This window comes from Haliotis rubra, unplaced genomic scaffold (genome assembly GCF_003918875.1).
Source record: "Haliotis rubra isolate DU_JTF1 unplaced genomic scaffold, ASM391887v1 Scf14, whole genome shotgun sequence".
Taxonomy (NCBI): domain Eukaryota; kingdom Metazoa; phylum Mollusca; class Gastropoda; order Lepetellida; family Haliotidae; genus Haliotis; species Haliotis rubra.
Genome location: NW_025765336.1, coordinates 2,497,644 through 2,521,414, shown reverse-complemented (window position 1 = coordinate 2,521,414; position 23,771 = coordinate 2,497,644). Strand labels below are relative to the sequence as shown.

The 23,771-nt window shown below is 38.9% G+C and overlaps 1 protein-coding gene across 17 annotated transcripts in view; it reads right to left on the bottom strand.

Moving 5' to 3' along the window:
- LOC124268726 (SCO-spondin-like) overlaps nt 1–23,771 on the bottom strand; it is a 52,571-nt gene that overhangs the window by 17,580 nt on the left and 11,220 nt on the right. Inside the window, exons 7-22 of one of the 17 annotated variants that reach the window (XM_046703735.1) lie at nt 22,786–22,980; nt 21,668–21,847; nt 19,375–19,554; nt 18,895–19,074; nt 17,223–17,411; nt 15,958–16,146; nt 13,606–13,794; nt 12,703–12,885; nt 11,654–11,833; nt 10,360–10,539; nt 9,226–9,414; nt 8,300–8,488; nt 5,774–5,962; nt 4,710–4,892; nt 3,589–3,777; nt 2,731–2,928 (exon numbers count right to left, since the gene is read on the bottom strand). In XM_046703735.1, the coding sequence (XP_046559691.1) occupies nt 2,731–2,928; nt 3,589–3,777; nt 4,710–4,892; nt 5,774–5,962; nt 8,300–8,488; nt 9,226–9,414; nt 10,360–10,539; nt 11,654–11,833; nt 12,703–12,885; nt 13,606–13,794; nt 15,958–16,146; nt 17,223–17,411; nt 18,895–19,074; nt 19,375–19,554; nt 21,668–21,847; nt 22,786–22,980 (2,982 nt within the window). The remainder of the gene's footprint in view (nt 1–2,730; nt 2,929–3,588; nt 3,778–4,709; nt 4,893–5,773; nt 5,963–8,299; nt 8,489–9,225; nt 9,415–10,359; nt 10,540–11,653; nt 11,834–12,702; nt 12,886–13,605; nt 13,795–15,957; nt 16,147–17,222; nt 17,412–18,894; nt 19,075–19,374; nt 19,555–21,667; nt 21,848–22,785; nt 22,981–23,771) is intronic. The other 16 variants (XM_046703739.1, XM_046703740.1, XM_046703738.1 and 13 more) reach the window with 16 other exon arrangements.

The following is a 23,771-nucleotide window of genomic DNA, read 5'->3' as shown; positions in this document are numbered from 1 at the left end:
CACATGTACCTATCCCTGACACTGTACTCGTCTATTTCCCCACATGTACCTATCCCTGACACTGTAGTCGTCTATTTCCCCACATGTACCTATCCCTGACACTGTACTCGTCTATTTCCCCACATGTACCTATCCCTGACACTGTAGTCGTCTATTTCCCCACATGTACCTATCCCTGACACTGTACTCGTCTATTTCCCCACATGTACCTATCCCTGACACAGTACTCGTCTATTTCCCCACATGTACCTATCCCTGACACTGTACTCGTCTATTTTCCCACATGTACCTATCCCTGACACTGTACTCGTCTATTTCCCCACATGTACCTATCCCTGACACTGTAGTCGTCTATTTCCCCACATGTACCTATCCCTGACACTGTAGTCTATTTCCCACATGTCGTCTAGTACTCGTCTATTTCCCACATGTACCTATCCCTGACACTGTAGTCGTCTATTTATTATCCCTGACACAGTATGTCTATTTCCCCATGTACCTATCCCTGACACTGTAGTCGTCTATTTCCCCACATGTACCTATCCCTGACACTGTAGTCGTCTATTTCCCCCCATCCCACACTGTAGTCGTCTATTTCCCCCATGTACCATCCCCTGACAGTACTATTCTATTTCCCCACACGTACCTATCCCCTGACACTGTACTCTCGTCTATTTCCCCACATGTACCTATCCCCTGACACTGTAGTCTATCCCTGACACTGTAGTCGTCTATTTCCCCACATGTACCTATCCCTGACACAGTACTCGTCTATTTCCCCACACGTACCTATCCCTGACACTGTAGTCGTCTATTTCCCCACATGTACCTATCCCTGACACAGTACTCGTCTATTTCCCCACATGTACCTATCCCTGACACAGTACTCGTCTATTTCCCCACATGTACCTATCCCTGACACTGTACTCGTCTATTTCCCCACACGTACCTATCCCAGCCTCTGTACTAGTCTATTTCCCCACACGTACCTATCCCTGACACTGTACTCGTCTATTTCCCCACATGAACCTATCCCTTCCACTGTACTCGTCTATTTCCCCACATGTACCTATCCCTGACACTGTACTCGTCTATTTCCTCACATGTACCTATCCCTGACACTGTAGTCGTCTATTTCCCCACATGTACCTATCCCTGACACTGTACTCGTCTATTTTCCCACATTTACCTATCCCTGACACTGTACTCGTCTATTTTCCCACATGTACCTATCCCTGACACTGTACTCGTCTATTTCCTCACATGTACCTATCCCCTGACACTGTAGTCGTCTATTTTCCCCACATGTACCTATCCCTGACACAGTACTCGTCTATTTCCCCCACATGTACCTATCCCTGACACTGTACTCGTCTATTTCCCCACATGTACCTATCCCTGACACAGTACTCGTCTATTTCCCCACATGTACCTATCCCTGACACTGTAGTCGTCTATTTCCCCACATGTACCTATCCCTGACACTGTACTCGTCTATTTCCCCACATGTACCTATCCCTGACACTGTAGTCGTCTATTTCCCCACATGTACCTATCCCTGACACAGTACTCGTCTATTTCCCCACATGTACCTATCCCTGACACAGTAGTCTCGTCTATTTCCCCACATGTACCCTATCCCATGACCACAGTACAGTACTCGTCTATTTCCCCACATGTACCTATCCCTGACACAGTACTCGTCTATTTCCCCACATGTACCTATCCCTGACACTGTACTCGTCTATTTCCCCACATGTACCTATCCCTGACACTGTACTCGTCTATTTCCCCACACGTACCTATCCCTGACACTGTACTCGTCTATTTCCCCACATGTACCTATCCCTGACACTGTACTCGTCTATTTCCCCACATGTACCTATCCCTGACACTGTACTCGTCTATTTCCCCACACGTACCTATCCCTGACACTGTACTCGTCTATTTCCCCACATGTACCTATCCCTGACACACTGTACTCGTCTATTTCCCCACATGTACCTATCCCTGACACAGTACTCGTCTATTTCCCCACATGTACCTATCCCTGACACTGTACTCGTCTATTTCCCCACATGTACCTATCCCTGACACAGTACTCGTCTATTTCCCCACATGTACCTATCCCTGACACTGTACTCGTCTATTTCCCCACATTAACCTATCCCTTCCACTGTACTCGTCTATTTCCCCACATGTACCTATCCCTGACACTGTACTCGTCTATTTCCCCACATGTACCTATCCCTGACACTGTACTCGTCTATTTCCCCACATGTACCTATCCCTGACACAGTACTCGTCTATTTCCCCACATGTACCTATCCCTGACACAGTACTCGTCTATTTCCCCACATGTACCTATCCCTGACACTGTACTATTCTATTTCCCCACATGTACCTATCCCTGACACTGTACTCGTCCATTTTCGCACACGTACCTTTCCCTGCCACTGTACTGATGTATTTACCCACCTTGACAAGTCACTGAAACGGCTTATGTTCACCCACATGTACCTATCCATGGCACTGTACTGGTGTATTTACCCACATTGTCATGTCATTGAAACCTTCTATTTACCCACATGTACCTATCCCTGACACCGTACTCCACTATTTACCCACCTTAACATGTCATTGAAACCTTCTATTTACCCACATGTCACTGAAACCTTCTATTTACCCACATGTACCTATCCCTGTCACTGTACTCCACTATTTACCCACCTTGACAAGCCACATTGCATGGTGCTGTTCGGTTCTCAGCGGACGGTCCTGAACAAGGCAGACCCCCGTTCTGCGGTGTAGGTTCAGTACACGAGCGTGTCCGTGTGTCGGTCTTCACCCCGTCTCCACATGGCACTGAACACTGACCAGTGCTCCACGTGCTCCACTGACTGTAGCCGCCATTGATTGTAACATTTGCTGAAACATAAATAATTAATAAAACAGGTAGAATCGTCGGTAAACCTACTCGTGGTAATAACACCCACCCACACAGACAGTCAGTCAGTCAGTCAGTCAGTGAGACAGACAGACAATCCGACAGACAGAGGGACAATCAGACAACAGAAAGACAATCAGACAGACAGACAACAGACAGACAGACAATCCGACTCGTAAAGGCCTGGTGCCGGTCCTCGTAGTTTTGTTCTTAAAAAACATAACAGCCACAAAATCATGTTCCATAGTAGTAAGATATCTCTGATACCATTGTACTATTCCAGTTTATGAACACATGCATATGCCTATGAACTATATTACCAACCAGTTGCAAAAAAATATGTCTACCCTTCCTCACTGGTGTCACCCGTTAAAACACATTAAAAGGCAAGGCATGAATTACCCTTTTGAATTTCATGAAATTTTATGCATTAAGTCACGTTTACCATTTTTCTATGATTAACTTTGATACCTGCTAAAGACAGTATATATTAATTTATCCATTCGTCTCCATCGATTCAAACACGATCAACAGCCAGCAGTAGAATAGAAGAGAATAGAAGAGAGTAAAATTATGTATATTCTTATATCCTATTACACGTGCAACAGAAACATAAAATCAGAAAGAAATGGTTTTAATACCACAAAATGACGGTCCACAGGATATGCTTTCAGTCATTGAGCCTTGACCAGAACAGAACACTCCACCACTGCTGGGAGGTGGGTTATTACAAGACCTGGATCTCGAGATGTTGCGTCTGGCTGTTGGACCACACGTGACAGAACAGGGGAGACCACTCCACTGTGACCACTCGCCCCAGTTCCCGTTTACTGAAACAAAAGAAAATAAAGGAAATTCAGGTTAACCGAGGTTAACATCTTACTATTATTAAAGATACATTTCAGTGGGATATATATCCTTACATCTATAGTATGTATTTTCCCTTTATGTAAGATTCAAACAGATTGTAGTAGGCGGAAATTGAAGGTCACATTGTGATCACAACGAAAATTGCCGGCATCAGCAATGGTTAATTCCATTGCAAACCTCTCCTGAAAAGAGTCTGTTTCTGTCACGTACGAATTCCATCAATGAACTTTGTGACATACACGTATTTGATACTTGATACAAGATACAGGATACGTGGCATGTATTTGATACATCTTCAACAACGGAGAAAGTTTGGAAATCTTGTTTAGGCGTGATCATTCATTAAATAGATTTCAGGTCATTTTGCGAGATCTTTAACAAAGGTGACATCGATGACGGCTTATCCTTGTTCTGTTTCTGTGTAACACTTACAACATATACTTTCACTTACATTGGCTATTTCATGTATATGTCAGCTTCTATATCCACATCATGGTCCTCGTTTTCATTATACGCAACAAAAAAGGACCACCCCAATATTCAATATTTAAGCATTGTATGGAACATAATATGAACTATTAAATACTTTAATATTGAAAATTGGGGTGGTCCTTAACGTTTATTGTTGAGTATATTATTATTGTTATTCTATGTGAGCTCTATTTTTTTTTGCATAAGAGATTACATATTCTGTCACTGTGTCGAAACACAGAGCACGTATTCCCTGCCTGGGCTGAAAGAAAGACTGCACGTCCTAACTCCGCTTACAAAATTTTTACTTTCATGTTACATCTCCAAGACTTAATCTGCAATCTAAGGCACGTTCACTCATTCTGTTTTTAAGCAGAAAAACATAATGAAGAACAAAAGAAATTCATTTCACATTGGTTACCTGCGCACAAAGGAAGGTTGCACGTCCTAACCTCGGAGTCCTCGGTAGAACCAGAACAGAAGGGTTGACCTGGCTGCTGGTTGCAGGTCCTACTTCGAGTGGCAGTTCGTGTCACACCAGCACCACATGTTCTTGAACATCCGGGATCGATCCATTGGCCCCAGTTGTTCCAGGTTGATTGTACTGTTTTATATAGGTGCCAGTCAACAATATACAGTCCCCGCAAATGATAATCATGTCATTCAAAGGTTATTCAAGGAGTATAAATAACTTTATCAAGTTTCGGTATTACATAAGCATGCTTTTTTTACATACTGTGTTGACGAAATTGACGCGCTTACCATGAAATTTCAAGTTCTGATACAAGTAACTTTTCATTCGAGTGAAGTAACGTGGTATTGTACTCAAGAGTTGGCTTTGGTCGTCGTTAAATTCATCCACGAGTTGAAATGTCAATTTTTTTCAAGATTAGACATGACATAAACATGGATTTGTTACAAGAAGTAATGTATAGTTTACTGTAGTACTGACATTCACCATTTGTACAGATATAAACAACGTTTCATTCAAAGCAAAATTATTACTTAGATAAATGCAATATTTTATTAGCAAAAATCAATAAATGTATCATCCTTACATTTCTAACATATTTTCATCTGTAGGAATTTGTTTTATAGGTTGTATACTGTGTTAACGTACTCTGAAATGTGAAGTTCTAATGGAATGAAATTCTGTAGTAAGGTCGATTGCTATTTCTCAAGTTTCCTATCAGTCTTACATATTTAAATAACTAGAGAATTCTAATATGTCTGTATGTTTTATCTAGGTTCAGAAACCATTAAGAATCTGTATATTTTGTTCCATTGATTCCATGGATGTAATTGTAAGTATCTTATTGCTTAACGTGTAAGCAGCTATATCCATAATACTTTGTGTTCCTTATATCAAAGATATCGCTTCTTAAATAATATATAGGCATTTACACGTCAATAAAGAAAAAAAACTACAGAAAAGGAAAGAAACAAATGAGTATGCATTGATGTAAAAACTTTTGAAGTACCTACCACATATGGAGGGTCCACACGAAAATTCATTGGTCACTCTGCCAAGGCCCGAACATGATGCGCCACCATTACTGGGAGGTGGGTTATTACAGAGCCTGGACCTGGTGATGGTCGTTATGGCTGTAGGTCCGCATGTGGCAGAGCATTGAGGCGCACTCCACTGTGTCCATTGACCCCAGTTTCCATTAACTGAAAGTTGTAATTAAGCAATAGGTAAGTCACGATATAATATATTTTGTGGGTATTTAAGCTAGGTATCAACAATACATGTAAAGTTATGGAAGCACCATTCCCCAAAACATCAGATTTAAAGAGAGTGCATGAAATCTTAAAAGAACTGACATTTCATGCATAAGCATTTCTATTTCCAAATAATAGCGACACAATTATACATCTCTCGACTGTACAATTCTGACTATATCGTGAGCATGTGTTTTCAATCACTGACAAAAATATATAGGGTGTTCACGAAATAACAAAGGCAAGTCACATCTTCACATAAGATTCGGAAAAGTACGGTGCAAGTAGAAATAGGGAACTGCACTGGACATAATTTTGTCAACGATGTGTCAACATTTGAATTTCCTTCATATGTGTACCATACAACTTTTTGAAAGCTTTAACCTTGCCTTGAATGTTGTAACCTTGATCGACAAACATTTACTGTCAAACTTTACGAAGATTTTATGAATGAGGCATTTCACATTTTGTTTTCTCAGTAATTTGCAGATGGCATTACTTTCATTCTTGACAAAATGTCACTATCCTCTGAAGTTGGATAAGTCACCCTATCTATGCTCATCACGGTTATTAATAAAAGCCCCATGAATAAAGGAATGAAGTATTTCCTTAAGTCTGTCCTGTGGGATAGTCTTGTATGACACTGGAAAATCAAATGTTTTGATACTGAACTGAACTCGGTCCGTTTCTGAGATTGCAAATATTCAAGCACAAGTTTCTTAGAATCCTCATGACATTGATTCCGCTTGTTTCAAATACTTTCTGTGAATATAGAGAGAGTCTTTCCTTGAAGGGTTGTGATTTATCTTTCAGACAGTCATTTTGGTGATACATTTGCTGGGTACAACAATATCTCTCTCTTTGCATGGGCTTTCTAAAGTTTTGGAAGCCAGTAGAAAAGGAGAATGGGTTCAGGCTTTAGAGTAAAGCCAAAGGGTGATAATACCGATGACTGGTTTCCACAGATTACCTTAAGTTAAAATACTGGCCTAATATATGTTTCATTAGATGCTTGGTTGGCATTTAAGAAGATGATATTTGATGAACATAGAGATTTTTTCTGGGTTACATCTTCTTTTCATTCTCGAGTACAACGTTTCAGGGCTTGTTCTGGCCCCATCATCATCATCATCAGTTTTACCTGATGATGGGGCCAGAACAAGCCCTGAAACGTTGTACTCGAGAATAAAAAGAAGATGTAACCCAGAAAAAATCTCTATGTTCATATGTTTCATTGTTTGATATAACCATTTCAATAATTGGGAATTATGAATTCACTTAGGAATCCAAGGAATACATTGTGTGATATCATGTGTGAAGCCTGCAACATCATTACTCTTAAACACCGATGTAGTGATAATAATGTGATAAATTCTAAATGTTTATGTTCAGACAATAATACAAAGGCAATGAAAACATAACAATGTAAGTAACAATATCCATCAAAGTCGTGACAGTTTCCTGATATGTTTCACTTGTTATGTTCAGGAAATGATATGAATACAGCTGCACTTTATGAAAACTTGTCACTTTGTCTCTGACCCACTGTCCCATGGTTTTGTAATACCTATTTCAATATCTCTATTAACGGAACCTTACGGTTGCAACTTTGGTAGCATACGTGTATTTATCAAAAATTTCAAAATAACAATGTTTTTTTTCTTGCTGCTTCCCTCAATTGTACATATTTCCAGTGATTTCCTAAAATTACGAAATTTTGGTCGTTTTCTGGTACTATCGATTAATTTCTCGTTAGATTAAGTCTTCGAGAAAATAATCTTAAGTACCAGAATATTTAAAATTTCAAGAAAGTATAAAACGAGAGAGGAAAATACCAACGTTTGAAAGAATGGAATTAGAAATTCGTGTTTTTACAATAAACTTGAAATGAGGAGAAATTAGTCGGAAAATTAGAAAACAATCCAAGAAACGACAAATAACTCTACATTTCGAAGAATATTTAAGCAAGAAAATATTTTAAACACCGAGAGAAAAAGGCACATATCAAGTTTTTCAAATAACTAAATTACTAGGAAACAATCTAAATTACAAAAATATATCAACATTTCAAAAATACACACCACTCATAGTGAAATAACGAGAACGTAATGTTCATTAATAATTTATGCTCTTGAAGTGCCAACATCAGGCTTTCTTAGCTATCACTCTAATGGTAAGTACTGCTGGATGTGTAATGGTATATGTACAAGAACGAATATTTGATGTTGCTAAGGGACAAGGCTAAATATCCTATTACAGAAAGGAAATGGTATATATGTTGCCTACCTGGGCACAATGGAAGCTCGCACGCCCTAACTTCGGAAACCTCGTTAGAACCAGAACAGAACGGTTGACCTGGCTGCTGGTTGCAGGTCCTCCTTCGAGTGGCAGTTCGTGTCACACCAACACCACATGTCCTTGGACATCCGGGATCGATCCATTGGCCCCAGTTATTCCATGTTGAAGTCACCGAATCTGTCACATAGGAAGATTGTCGAATGAGGAAGACACTATATTTATTCTAAAGGCAACAGCAATTTCTTGGAGGCTATTGGAGAATTATTCTTAAAACAGATGCTTCTCTTATCTTGTGATCAGGTAGAGTTAATCATTGTATAGAAAAATGAGAACTTGGCAATTCACGTGGCGTGACAAAACTAAAATTCATTGCACTAACCACCAGAACTCATTCTGACACAAAAGAGTACTGTCAATTCGTATACAACAGGAAGTTAAATATATTTGATCATGTCTCTTGAATGAAGATTGGATTGTGACCGACATCACAGCCATATTCCCATTGCGTATCACCTAAATTCATATTCTAATCATTTGAACAGAAAACTCAACATCAATATAGTCCTCAAACTGAATTAGACCCGTGAAGATCCGGGTTAGAATTGATCTTCAGTAACCCATACTTGTCGTAAGAGGCGACTAACGGGATCGGGTGGTCAGGTGCGCTAACTGGGTTGACACATGTCACCGTATCTTAATTGCGTAGATCGATGTTCATGCTCTTGATCACTGGATTGTCTGGTCCAGACTCGATTATTTACAGACCGCTGCCATAAAGCTGGAATATTGCTAAGTGCGGCGTAAAAGTAAACTCACTCACTCACTCAAACATAATTAAGACAACAGAACCGTGCTTTAAACTAAAATGTAATATGAAGGTATACATTGATACAAATATATCTTGAAGTACGCACCACAGATGGAAGGTCCACACGATAACTCATTATTGACTGTGCCTTGGCCTGGACAGGAAGCACCACCATTGCTGGGAGGTGGGTTATTACAGGACCTGGATCTGGTGATGGTGCGAATGGCTGTAGGTCCGCATGTGACAGAACATGGAGGTCCACTCCACTGTGTCCATTCACCCCAGTTCCCATTTACTGAAATCGTTAATTAAACAGTAGTTTTATCAAGGTTTACATATTTTGAATGTATTGAAGCTACGTATGCATAATGCATGTTTTGTTACTGCGTCACATTTCCAAATTACAGCAGATTGAGTGTACAGTACCAGAGTATAGGAAGCCTTATAGAAAAGACAATTACGATTTCATTAATGACTTCAAGGATTTTATTGTGTGGCATTAAATATAAATTCACCGCACATGAACACTAAAATAATGATAATTTTCCGTTGGATTTTGTTTTCAAGATTTCTCGTCATTTTGTCTCTGGCGCACTGGCACACAACCATTTATTGCACATTGCAGTGTCAATATCTATGAAGGAATATATAAGTTTTGCAAAAATGTCGTTAATTCAACCATATTTTGATTATTTCACATCATTTCAAGTAAAAGAGTTCTAGTTTAAGAATATATATTATGGTAAAGCCTTGAAACTTCGAGAACAGTAAGCGTGTAAAAATAATGAACGTATCGAGACACAAAGTAATAATTTCCTAATATCCATTTGAAATAAGGGCAAAACAATCGGAATGACTGTAAAACAGTCGAAGTAACTAAAGTAACTCGAAATCTTGAGAAAAACATGAAATAATCAGAAACTGATCATAGTGACGAAAAACGAATCGCAATATTTTCAAAATATTTGAAATTATTAGAAAGCAATCAGATTTAAGAAAACATATAAAAATTCTTAGAAAAAAATCAAATGCATCGACAAAAAAGAAGGAATAATTGAAATAAGGAGGACTTTCAGGTTGGAAACTATATTTATGCTACCAAACTATCACAATTTCACTGTCATGGGAATACATCTCAAGGTCAATTCTTCTAGGTTGTGTCATTTTCTATTGACGAGAGTGTATTTTCAATTATACATTCATTCTGCCGTGAGATAGAAAGATATTTCACATTGCTTACCTGGGCACAAAGGAAGGCTGCATGCCCTAACCTCGGAGTCCTCGCTAGGACCAGAACAGAAGGGTTGACCTGGCTGCTGGTTGCAGGTCCTCCTTCGAGTGGCAGTTCGTGTCACACCAACACCACATGTCCTTGGACATCCGGGATCGATCCATTGGCCCCAGTTATTCCATGTTGAAACTAATTGATTACATTGTGGAGTTAATTTTGATGAATTGCCAGCTAATTGTTCTTGCTATGGCATTAGGATGTGCAAAAGAGATACTTTGTGATAAGACACATGCTCTTTCACACATGTTTTGATAAAATGTTCATATTCAACATGTACAAATGTTGGATTGGTAAATTCAGGAAATACAATAAACGTTTTAGTGACAAGAAAATGATTATGTTCTATTTGGTATGCATTATATATCCGAACCTGATCTGAATAAAGACAGACACTGACGCCAAAAGTAACATAAGGATACCTGTCTGCAAGGGAAGATAACCCATCCAGGTTCATTTTTGTGGGCATGTTCGGGTCCTGTCTCAAGTGTACGTCATCGTAAAATTGATAATATATTCGAGTGAGTGAGTTTAGTTTTACACCGTACTCCGCAGTATTCAAGCTATATGACGGCTATCTGTAAATAATCAAATCTGGACCAGACAATCCAGTGATCAACAGCATGAGCACTGATCTAACGCAATTAGGATACGATGACATGTGTCAACAAAGTCAGCGAACCTGACCACGCGATCCCGTTAGTCGCCTCTTACGACAAGCAAGGGTTACTGAAGATCAATTCTAACTCGGATCCTCACGGGTGATAATATATTCGAAGTAACGGAAAAATATGTGAATGGCATATTTTTAAATTCTTCTTGTAATATGGAGACATCATTCGGAATCACTATAAAACAATCGAAGCAACGGAAAATATATCCATTTTTTCAAAATATATGAAACAACCAGAAAATAACCAAAGTGATGAAAAAACGATTGAAACATCAACTATATGCAGTGTACTTGAAATTACTAGAAAACAGTCACGTTAAGGAGAACATATATGCAACAACCTTCCAATATTTGAGAGAAAATTAAATGAACAATTGAAACAATGAGAACTCCACTTGGACAAATAGATTTATGCAACGAAAGTGGCACCATTTGACTATATCACACTCTACATAATGATCAAATCATGTAGGTTGTGTAATGTTACATGAACGAACTATTCTTTATATTATTCTGAAAATAGGTTTCTACATTCTGTCGTAGGGTAGAAAAAATCCATTTCACATTGCTTACCTGGGCACAAAGGAAGGCTGCATGCCCTAACCTCGGACTCCTCAGTAGGACCAGAACAGAAGGGTTGACCTGGCTGCTGGTTGCAGGTCCTTCTTCGAGTGGCAGTTCGTGTCACACCAGCACCACATGTCCTTGGACATCCGGGATCGATCCATTGGCCCCAGTTATTCCATGTTGAAACTACATGATTACATTGTGGAGTTAATTTTGATGAATTGCCAGCTAATTGTTCTTGATATGGCATTAGGATGTACAAAGGAGATACTTTGTGATAAGACACATGTTCCTCTTCACGAGTTCTGATAAAATGTTCATATACATGTACAAATGTTGGATTAGTAAATTCAGGACATACGATAAATATGTTAGTCAAATGCTTATGTTTAATATGCTGAACCTGATCTGAATAATGGCAGACACGGACACCAAATTAGCATAACAAGCCCTGCCTGCAAGGGAAGATAATGCATCCAGATTCATGTTTGTGGTCATGTTTCAAGTGTAAATAATCTTAAGATTGAGATCATAATCGAAGTATTGAGAATATCGAAGATTGAGAATATAATCGAAGTAACCAAAACATATACTAATGTCCTGCTTGTTTTATAATCTACTTGAAATATGAAACAAATAATCGGAATCTCTGTAGAACAATCGAAGTAACGACAAATAAATCGAGATATTTAGAAAATACAAGAAATAACAAGAAACTATACAAAATGATGAGAAAAGAAATGAAACATGAGCTGTATTAGATATACTTGAAATTACTTGAAAACAATCAATTTGGGGAAAACATAATCGTGGATATTAAACGATCTTCAAATATTTGAGCAAACATTACATGAATAATTGAAATAATGGGAACGTCCAGTTGAAAAAATATATCTATGCCACCAACGTGGCACCTTGTGACTGTCGGAGCAATTTACCTAATGGTCAAATCTTATAGGTTGTGTGATATTATACGAACTATTATCTTTCTTATTCTGGAACAAGTTTCTACAGTCTGTCATGAAGAACACAAAACATCTTTTCACATGCCATACCTGGGCACAAAGGGAGGCTGCACGCCCTAACCTCGGACTCCTCAGTAAAACCAGAACAGAACGGTTGGCCTGGCTGTTGGTTGCAGGTCCTCCTTCGAGTGGCAGTTCGTGTCACACCAACACCACATGTTCTTGGACATCCGGGATCGATCCATTGGCCCCAGTTATTCCATGATGATTGTTCTGTTTTAACAATTTGATTGTGGTGTGAATCCATATGCAGAATGATTAGCTTGGTTGTTTAGACTCACATGATTGACATAGATGCCAGCGAACCAGTTATCATCAAAACAAATAATTATCACATCATGTCGCTGAGAAGTTCTTGAAGGGATATAAAGAGAAGAGACTTTTTGTGGGTATCCGACTACACGTTTATGCCATCATAAACTTTATCAAGCTTCGATATAACATAAACGTGTGTTTTTTTCTTTACAAGAAATGACTAATGTTCAATGTATTGTATATTGTGTTAATGATATTCACACCTTATCCTAAAACCTTAAAGATATTTTTATTCAAGTGAAGTAAGATGTTATTTCAATCACGGTATTTAGTATCATACATACGATATTTTATTGCTTTATCACATGTCAATAAATTTATCATCAATATATATGTAACATATTTGTGTATATAAATATAGTTAAAAAATCGTTAGGAATCTGTTTTAATGAAAATATTTTGTCTTAGTGATTTAGGTCATGGAGATACGACTTCAATGCTAAGCCTATATAGAACTGTATCCACAATACTTGTGTCTTTCTTTAAACGTTCATTACAAGAAAAACCCTGCTTCCAATAAAAAGCAAGGACCATTAATTCAGGAAAACAATACTGTTTTACAATAGATGAAGGAAAACAATGAGTATACAATGACGGAAAGATACGTAGTTTACGAACCACAAATTGACGGTCCACACGAGAGCTCATTGGTTACTGTGCCTTGGCCTGGACAGGAAGCACCACCATTGCTGGGAGGTGGGTTATTACAGAGCCTGGATCTGGTGATGGTGCGAATGGCTGTAGGTCCGCATGTGACAGAACATGGAGGTCCACTCCACTGTGTCCATTCACCCCAGTTCCCGTTTACTGAAAGCGTTAATTAAACAATAGTTACGTCAAGGTTTACATATTTTGAATGTATTGAAGTTACGTATGAATAATGCATGTTATGTTATTGCTTGGAAAGGCGAATGTATCTTGCCCACCGTTGGAACCCATCATGACCAAACGCAAAGGTTATTCAAATAGAACGATTTCAGTAATGTATGGCTCAAGTCAAATTAGGCAATTGCATTATGCATCATATTTATTGCAGATGCGTCTACTTTTGCAATTTCCTCCATACGCCTACTATACAATTTGCTGAAAGCATTACAGAGTCCTTGAATGTTGTAAGATTAACCCGATCGAGAATAGTACGACGCTCTTTCAAATTTTGGTAAAAGGATCATGCTCGATTGTACCTAAAATACCTGATTGTCAAATGTACAGATGGTAGGCTGTGTCTGTTGGAATATTGCTCGACATAAAGGCAAAACATGCTGTTCGAATGTTGAAATCACCACTTTAGTCATACACCCTTGTGGGTAATGTCACACTAGATCTTTATCCATAGATCTAAATATGACATTGTCTCACGTGTCTCCTTTAGCTCAAACCCATTCTGGTAAGTTCGAACAAAGAACTGGCCATTAGATGGCTCTTGAAAGATGTTAGATCATCGATATACCTAAAGTTAAGCTCAAACTTATCATACAATGTACCTTGTTTTGATTTTGAAAACCCGAGTAGAATTCTGATTCATATGCATACCAAAACTGGTCCGGAGGGGAGGACAACTGATGCCCATGTGGATGCCTGCTTTTTGTCTAAGTGGTTTACCCCTGAAGTCTACGCAGATATTATCAATTAGGAAGTCCAGGATTTCACATACTATTTTCTCAATACACTGTAAATAATATATAGAACATAATAAAAATCCTTGATAGTTTTCAGGGTTGTGGTTTATATTTGGGATGGGATTTTGGTGGTACATTTGCTGGGCCTAACAATATATCTCTCTTTGTTCGGATATTTATAGAGCATTAAAATCCAGTACAAAAATAATGATATGTCTTCAGGTTGATAAGCCAAAAGCTGATAATGACGATGGCTTGTTCAGGCATGTTTTTCAGTTAACATCATAGCCTCATATATGTGCCATCATTTAAATTAAATTATTGCCACTTATCAATTATGTGTGTATCCAAGGAATACACTGTGTGACATTATATGTGAATTCTGCTACCTCATTGCTAATAAACACCAAAGTAGTGATACTTTTGTGATAGATTTCAAATGTTTATGTTCAGGCAATGATATAAACACAAGATAAACTTAATCGACGTATCAACAAACAAAAGATGAAATTGCGAGATTTTGAAAGAAACTTAAAATAGATTGAGAAAACAATCAAAGTAATAAGAGTCAAAGCCTCATTTCCATCTTTCACAGTGCCTTGAAAGGAGAAATCAATCGGAATTACCAGAACGAAGTCGAAGTTTTGACGAATAACTCACATCATTCGCGAAAAAGTTTGAAACAGTAAAACTCAATAATCGAAGCAAAAATAAAAAATAAACAGCGAACAATCGAAATTACGAAAATATAAGGTGTACACACAAAGGTGTACACTTTCCGACTGAAACATATTTTATGCTCCCAAAATGGAACCATCGGGTTTGTATAGCTATCTATGAAATGGCCAGTCCTGTAGGTTGTGTAATGGTATAGTATATACAGTATACCCTGGTTATAATGTCCCGTTCATCCAGGAGCAAAAATGGCATTATATCCAGGGTGGCATTATAACCAGGTAGGACAGTTAGAGGCCCTATGCAATCAACAAGGTGATTGGGCTGATTGAATGGCTGGATGACCCCTACGTGTACCGGCGTCTACCGACTGCAGGTGACTTGTTGTAGGAGGTAGGGAGCGCATTGTCACATGTGTTATCCCATTTGGGATTACATGAGTACTTAAAGCATTTGGTCAATTGGTTTGAGTCATGTCAAGTAACCAATTAAGGTATGTATACTACATGCAGATAGTGTAAATGGCATCATAACCAGGGGAAATGGCTTTTGTTCCAAAAACCATTGGCAAATGGCATAATATCCAGGGTGGCATTATGACCACGATGCACCGTATATACTATATATACAAGAACGATTCTTTTATATTGTTCTAGGGAAATTTCATGTTGCTTACCAGGGCACAAAGGAAGTTCGCACACCCTAATCTCGGAAACCTCATTAGAGCCAGAACAGAACGGTTGACCTGGCTGCTGGTTGCAGGTCCTCCTTCGGATAGCAATTCGTGTATCACCAGCACCACATGATCTTGGACATCCGGGATCGATCCACTGGCCCCAGTTATTCCATGTTGAAGTCACCGAGTCTGTCATATAATACTATTGTTGAGACATGAAGGCTCTGTACTAATCTAGGTGCAACAGAATTATCGTAGAAGCTATTGGGGAAGTATCCTTAAAGATATATATGCTTCCCTCATCTTCTCTTAGGGGGAGGCAACGATTAATATATGAAAATGACCCATTGTCAATTCACAATATGTGACAAAACTGTAATTCACGCTTGAAACCCTGAGTTTGTTCCGCTGTACTAATCACCAGAATTCCGACACATCAGATTACTCGTCACCTCAATAAGAACAATAAAGCATAATCTTATAAAGATAGAATAAGGGTATTCATTTGAGATAAACACAGCCCACCATTAGCATTTCTCTCTCTGAAAAGTATATATTATTATTATAGGATATTTATATAGCGCACATATCCAGGCAACAAGTGCTTGCTCAAGGCGCTGGTATTTTCGCCTCGATCATTGCATGTCAATCTCAACGGCACATCATATTATCAATCTCAACTCCCTGAGGAATATACAACTCTTGCAGCAACTAGGCGCACCGAGTTATTGTGGCTTTCTCATCCCAACGAGGTACCCATTAACAGCTGGGTGGATTGGGACACATAGTCACAGTACTTTGTCCAAGTTCACTGCACGTTGTTGTACCCGCAACTAGGTGTTTGCACGTATTCATGTGGCCACCATCTGGTCATATACCAACGGATGCGTGGGTTCGTTTAAGTGCACAGGGTTGTGTACTCCACACTAGGTGTTGTGACAACACTGAAAGAGTCTGCACACAAAGTTTTTTGGTCACAGGTTGGCTCGATCCCGACACCTCAACCTCGCTGGATCACTAGCCTGGCGCCTTAGCCAGCTCGCCCAGCTCGCCCACCGCGCCCCCATCATATATTCATGATAATGTCTTGAATGGCAGTTACAATACCGACACCGCAGTCATATTCTCATTTCGTATCACCTAAATTCATAGCTGGGTGTTAAATGTCATCGTCAAGATAGTCTTCAAGGGGGGTTAAGAAAATAGAACCGTCCTTTTTAAACACAACAACATGAACGTATACTCTGATATCTTGAAGTACGCACCACAGATGGAAGGTCCACACGATAATTCATTATTGACTGTGCCTTGGCCTGGACAGAATGCACCACCATTGTTGGGAGGTGGGTTGTTACAGGACCTGGATCTGGTGATGGTGCGTGTGGCTGTAGGTCCGCACGTGACAGAACATGGAGGTCCACTCCACTGTGTCCATTCACCCCAGTTCCCATTTACTGAAAGCAGTGATTAAACAATAGTTACGTCAAGGTTTACATAATTTGAATGTATTGAAGTTACGTATGAATAATGCATGTTATGTTATTGCTTGAAAGCAGTGATTAAACAATAGGAAGGATTCGGATTATATATGCTGCGTGTATTGAAGTTACGTATGGATAATGAATGTATTTTCTTTGACACACCTTTCCCAATTGCATCTAATAAACAGTAAGAGATCCTATAGAACAGGCATTTCTGGCATCAGCAATTTCGTAATTCCAAAACCACTCGATGACATTTTTGCTTATTACGAATTTACTAATGAATCCAAGGAATTCCTTATTTGACATTATGTGTGAATTTTGCGACATCTAACTCGTGATAATTTTCTGATAGATGATAATTATGAACACAGGCTCATCTGATGAAGATTTCTCGTTATTTTGCCTTTGATATACTTTTACAATACAACAGAATGCATACGAGTATTTTGATGTCCCTGTCTATGGAAGCCACTATGGTAGCATACATACATTTTTACAGATCCAAAGTTCTCGTTACTTCATTTATGCGTTATGATTTTGCAAACATTCGGGCCTTTTCATCGATTATATTTCCGTCAAGTTGATTTCAAGTCTAATTTGTCTTATTGTATTTTAACACCTTGAAACTTTGAGAACATCTTCTAGAGCATGAATAAATAATCAAGTGACGAGATAAATTTTGACATGTTATCACTGAAATAACGAGAAATAAATTATAACCACAGTAATGAGAAAATAGACTTAAAAAAACAAACCGAACAATGAATTGAAATAACGAGAATATTTAATTTTAAACATACATAATGCCACAAATGCGGCACCATTTGCTTATTCTGACTGTCTACCTCATGGCCAAATCATGCAGGTTTTGCAATGTTGTATGGAGGAACTAGTCGTTTAAGTCATTGAGTAGAAGTCCATTTCACAGTGATTACCTGGACACAAAGGAAGGCTGCACGCCCTAACCTCGGACTCATCGCTAGGACCAGAACAGAACGGTTGGCCTGGCTGTTGGTTGCAGGTCCTCCTTCGAGAGGCAGTTTGTGTCACACCAGCACCACATGTTCTTGGACATCCGGAATCAGTCCATTGGCCCCAGTTATTCCATGTTGAAACTACATGATCACATTGTGGAGTTAATTTTGATGCATTCCCTGCTCAGCGGTCTTGATTGGGCAATAGAATGTGCAAAGGAGATACTTTGTGATAAGACACACATTCTCTCTTCGCATGAACTCATAAATGGTCACTTTTGAAACGTACATATGTTGTCCATTGATAATCATGAAATAATAATAAATTACATGTATAATAAAAATACACTTGCATAGCGCGTGTATGTAGGTAGGTTATGTAATGTTATATGCACGAACTTCTCTTTTCATTATTCTGGAATAAGGTTATACATTCTGCCATGGACTGGAAAAAGAAATAAAAATATCACATGACTTACCAGGGCACAAAGGAAGGATGCACGCCCTAACCTCGGACTCATCGCTAGGACCAGAACAGAAGGGTTGACCTGGCTGTTGGTTGCAGGTCCTCCTTCGAGTGGCAGTTCGTGTCACACCAACACCACATGTTCTTGGACATCCGGGATCGATCCATTGGCCCCAGTTATTCCAAGTTGATACTACATAATTACATTGTTGAGTTAATGGTCATGCATCCTCTGCTCGTTGATCTTGATAGGGCAATAAGATGTGTAAAGGAGATACTTTGCGATAATACACATTCTCTCTTCGCATGATCGCATAAACAGCTCGCATTCGAAATGTACAAATGTTGGATTAGTAAATTCAGGAGACACGATAAACATGTAAGTATATATTATATACTGTTATAAGGACGAAATACTATTTTTGTATTCTGGAGCAAGGTTATACATTCTGACATGGACTAGAAAAACAAAAAACAGTATCACATTGCTTACCTTGACACAAAGGAAGGTTGCACGTCCTAGCCTCGGACTCCTCAGTAGGACCAGAACAGAAGGGTTGACCTGGCTGTTGGCTGCAGGTCCTCCTTCGAGTGGCAGTTCGTGTCACGCCAACACCACATGTCCTTGGACATCCGGGATCGATCCACTGGCCCCAGTTATTCCATGTTGAAACTACATGATTACATTGTTGAGTTAATGCTCATGCATCCTCTGCTCAATGTTCATTGTAAATTCAGGAGATAATGTAAGCATATAAGTGACAAGAAAATACTTATGTTCTAATTGTTATGCATTTTCTACCTGATCCTAGTCTAAATAAATACAGAAACTGACGTCAGAGTAACATAAAAAGCTAAGGACCTGTCTGCAAGGGAATATCCCCACTTACGGTACATGTTTTTACACGTTCGGGTCTCAAGGATAAAGTCATCGACGTAACGACAAAACCCCTAGAAATTACTAGATAATAATAGCAATACTGAGAAAGTAATTGAAGTAAAGAGAGCAAATCTTAGTTTGCTGTTTTTAAATGCACAGGACATAAACAAAACGTAATTGGATTAATGTAAAACGAGGGAAGTAACGACAAAAATCTCTAACTTTTTGGGGAAAAAATTAAATAACGACAAAGTAATGGAAGTGACTACAAAAAATAGAAATATCAATTATTTTGAATATACTTGAAATTACTATAAACAATAATCATTACGAAACCATATTGGAAGTAATGAGAAAACACTAGTATATTTGAAACAAAACCGAAACTAATATATTGATGTGAGACCTTTTAGTTTGGTGGTATAAATATAATTCTTGAAGTGGCACCGTTTAACTTTGAATAATATGAAAAATTAGAACGTCCAAACTATATCTATTCCATATGGTGGTACCTTTTGCCTGTCCTACGAAACAACCAAGTACAGTCAGGCCGCGGTAATCCGGTCCTCGTTAATCCGAATCCCCCGACTTCCGAACGCTACTCACCGGGCACCAAATCATCTCCCTATATATTGTATATAATTGACACCTCGTTAGTCCGATGATTCAGCTTCCGCCTCCGAACGCTGGTCAGTCGGAACGGATTGGACTAATTAAGTTGTTAACAGCTGCGTTAATCCGAACGATTGAAGTTGACCGCGCTGCTGACTGGTCCACCCAAAGTGACACGTTGTTTGTTTAGCGACTTAGCGACTCATCCCTTTGATCCCTTTATCATAAGTGATAGGGAAATTTCGACGAACACGCTGTTTGGGAAAGACTTCAATCCAGAAATATATGCTCGGTACCGAATTAAAATTATAAACTATTTTTCGCAATGTTATTGAAAACGATTCTCGGACACATACTTCGGCAGCGGGTCCACAATAGCATTGTCAAAGAGCAAAGTAACGATGTAAATTGAATAAACTAATGAATAAAATCCATAATTTACGTATAGGTAGCGATTTCTTGCTTAATATGTTCAAAATAGCATTATTTTACCCAAAACTTTCGTCTAAATCTAAAAGTTTTCGTTTACTTAGGTCACGTGTCTGATTTTGACCAATCACGACCCTTATAGCAGACTGTAGCGAAAAAGCGTCATTAGAAACCAATGTTTATCCAATAAAATCGCTTCTTACAACTGTGAAAATACTCTCGGCAAGGGTTCAGTGATGTTGTTGATGTTCAGAGCTTTCGAACGATACCCGACATCAAACGATTCGCCTCCCATGTTATTCATACGACGCTTCGAAAACGGAGGTATTTTCCGTTGTTATGTCATGTTACCGAGCGGAAAGCCACAGATATCGGGAAATAGGCGACCATACATATTATTTAAGAAATCTTTTTATAATAATTTTCTGATGACGTAAAAATGAAAATATAAAAGAAAAAGGCACGGGCATGTTATGACATGTCTCAAATGGAAAAAAATCGCCATAGTTTTTTAATAACATTATAAAAATAAACTTCATATTTATCAACAGTAGGATTAGATCTTTTAAATGGTGTATGGGATGTAGTAGCAATAACGTTTTACAAGCTTATAATTTCCTTCATAAACATATAGGCTTCATCTCTCACCTCAGAGTCTCGATAGTAAGGAAAGATATCAAGGGGAAGTAACTCGGTGCATATACTGTGGTTTCAGCAGTACGAACGTTTCACTATCCGAACGTTTTTTTTAAAAAACCAAAGTGTTCGTATTAGGTTGTGTAATGTTATAAAAACTAACATTTCTTATTTTGGAATAGTTTTATACATTATGTCATGGCGTAGATAAAAATATCACATAGCTTACCTGGGCACAAAGGAAGGCTGCACGCCCTAACCTCGGAGCCCTCACTAGTACCAGAACAGAAGGGTTGACCTGGCTGCTGATTGCAGGTCCTACTTCGAGTGACAGTTCGTGTCACACCAACTCCACATGTCCTTGGACATCCGGGATCGATCCATTGGCCCCAGTTATTCCATGTTGTAACTATATATCAAGAAAGTGACATGAAAATGATCTTCTATTATCTGTTATGCATTATCTGCGTAAACCTCGTCTGAATGAATTGCTGAGTGCGGCGTAAATATAAATTCACTCACCCAGTAGTCTGAACGAAAGCAGACTCGGACGCCTTGACATTACAAAGGAGATATTTCGTGATAAGACACATTTTCTCATCTCACCATGCTCCTATATAATGCTCATATTCGAAACGTACAAATGGTCGATAAATAACTTCAGGAGATAACATATAAGTGAAATGAAAATGCTTGTGATCAATTTGTTACGCATTATCTACCTAAAACTAGTCTGAAAGAAGAAAGACACGGACGCCAAAGTAAACTAACACGATCTGTCTGCAAGTCAAGATAACCCATTTAGGTTCCTGCCACATCTCAAATGTAAATAATCGTATGTTTGAGAATATAATAGAAGTAATACAAAAATCATCCTAATGCCCTGTTTTTAAAGTCTACTTGAAACATAGAGAAAATAAAGTGTAACAGAGAAGGATTATGATGTCATAATACCATAACTAGACATTGGGACAATATAGGGAGTTAGTATTTGCCTGATTTTAAATTTCGAGTCTGGTCCAGACAATCCAGGGATTGACATTATGAGCACCTATCTACGCAATTGGTGACTTGACTACAGGATCCCGTTAAACGTTGCTTAGAACAAGCACTGGTTGCTGAAGATCAATTTCTACCCAGATCTTCAGGGATTAACCACTACCAAAATGGTTCTGATCGTTAGTTCGAATCCTTGATTATGATCACTTTTTGCACGTTAGGATTTAACGAATGTTGTAATTTGCATCGATCATATGCTCAAAACAGAGATGGACTCACTCATTTTCAAGTATACCACGTCTGTTTTGACGAACGTCAATGAGAAAATAGAAACTAATTTATACCCACCACAGACAGCAGGCGCACAATCTTGGACTTCACTTTGGCGGTTTTCTCCAGGACAGGAAGCGCCACCACTACTGGGAGCTGGGTTGTTACACGACCTGATTCTTTCAACGTTGCGTCTTGCTGTAGGACCACACGTGGCGGGACAAGGGGGGCCGCTCCACTGTGACCATGTACCCCAGTTCCCGTCAACTGGACCTACAAATACACGTATACTGGTTTATAATTAGTATCAAGAATAGATGGAGATAAGCGACAAAAATTCCGAAAAATATTCACACATCCCCAGGACACCTGACTGGAGGTAGATGGCAGAGATGTCACGACCACTGTTTACAAAGATGTGTTCCTCAAACGCAACAATAAACCCGACGGGGTTGATATGGTTGCAGCACAACATCACTGTCATCCCTGTTCTGAACTGTAGGTAAATTAATTATTTAAACAGAACCATATCGTATATATCCTAGTGACATACTTTTGGCATAAATTTTGTATAACTTGTAACTGATGTGTGTCAGGGAAGACATTGAAATATATGTATGTTTCTCAGATCTAAACCAAGCAGGCTCATCTGACAATGCAGCTATTGACGTCATAAAATTCAGGATGGATTTTGTGTCACAAATGTTTGGTAAAACGTAAATAAAAAGAGCAAGAGGGAATTACCGGTTTCCGGTTGTATTTGAAGTTAACAATATGTTCTCAAATATATTACATCAAATGCGCCACTGTGGCGTCAACCGTGTAATAACATACCGCCACTGTGGCGTCAACCCTGTAATAACATATACCGCCACTGTGGCGTCAACTGTGTAATACCATATACCGCCACTGTGGCGTCAACTGTGTAATACCATATACCGCCACTGTGGCGTCAACCCTGTAATACCATATACCGCCACTGTGGCGTCAACTGTGTAATACCATATACCGCCACTGTGGCGTCAACCCTGTAATACCATATACCGCCACTGTGGCGTCAACCG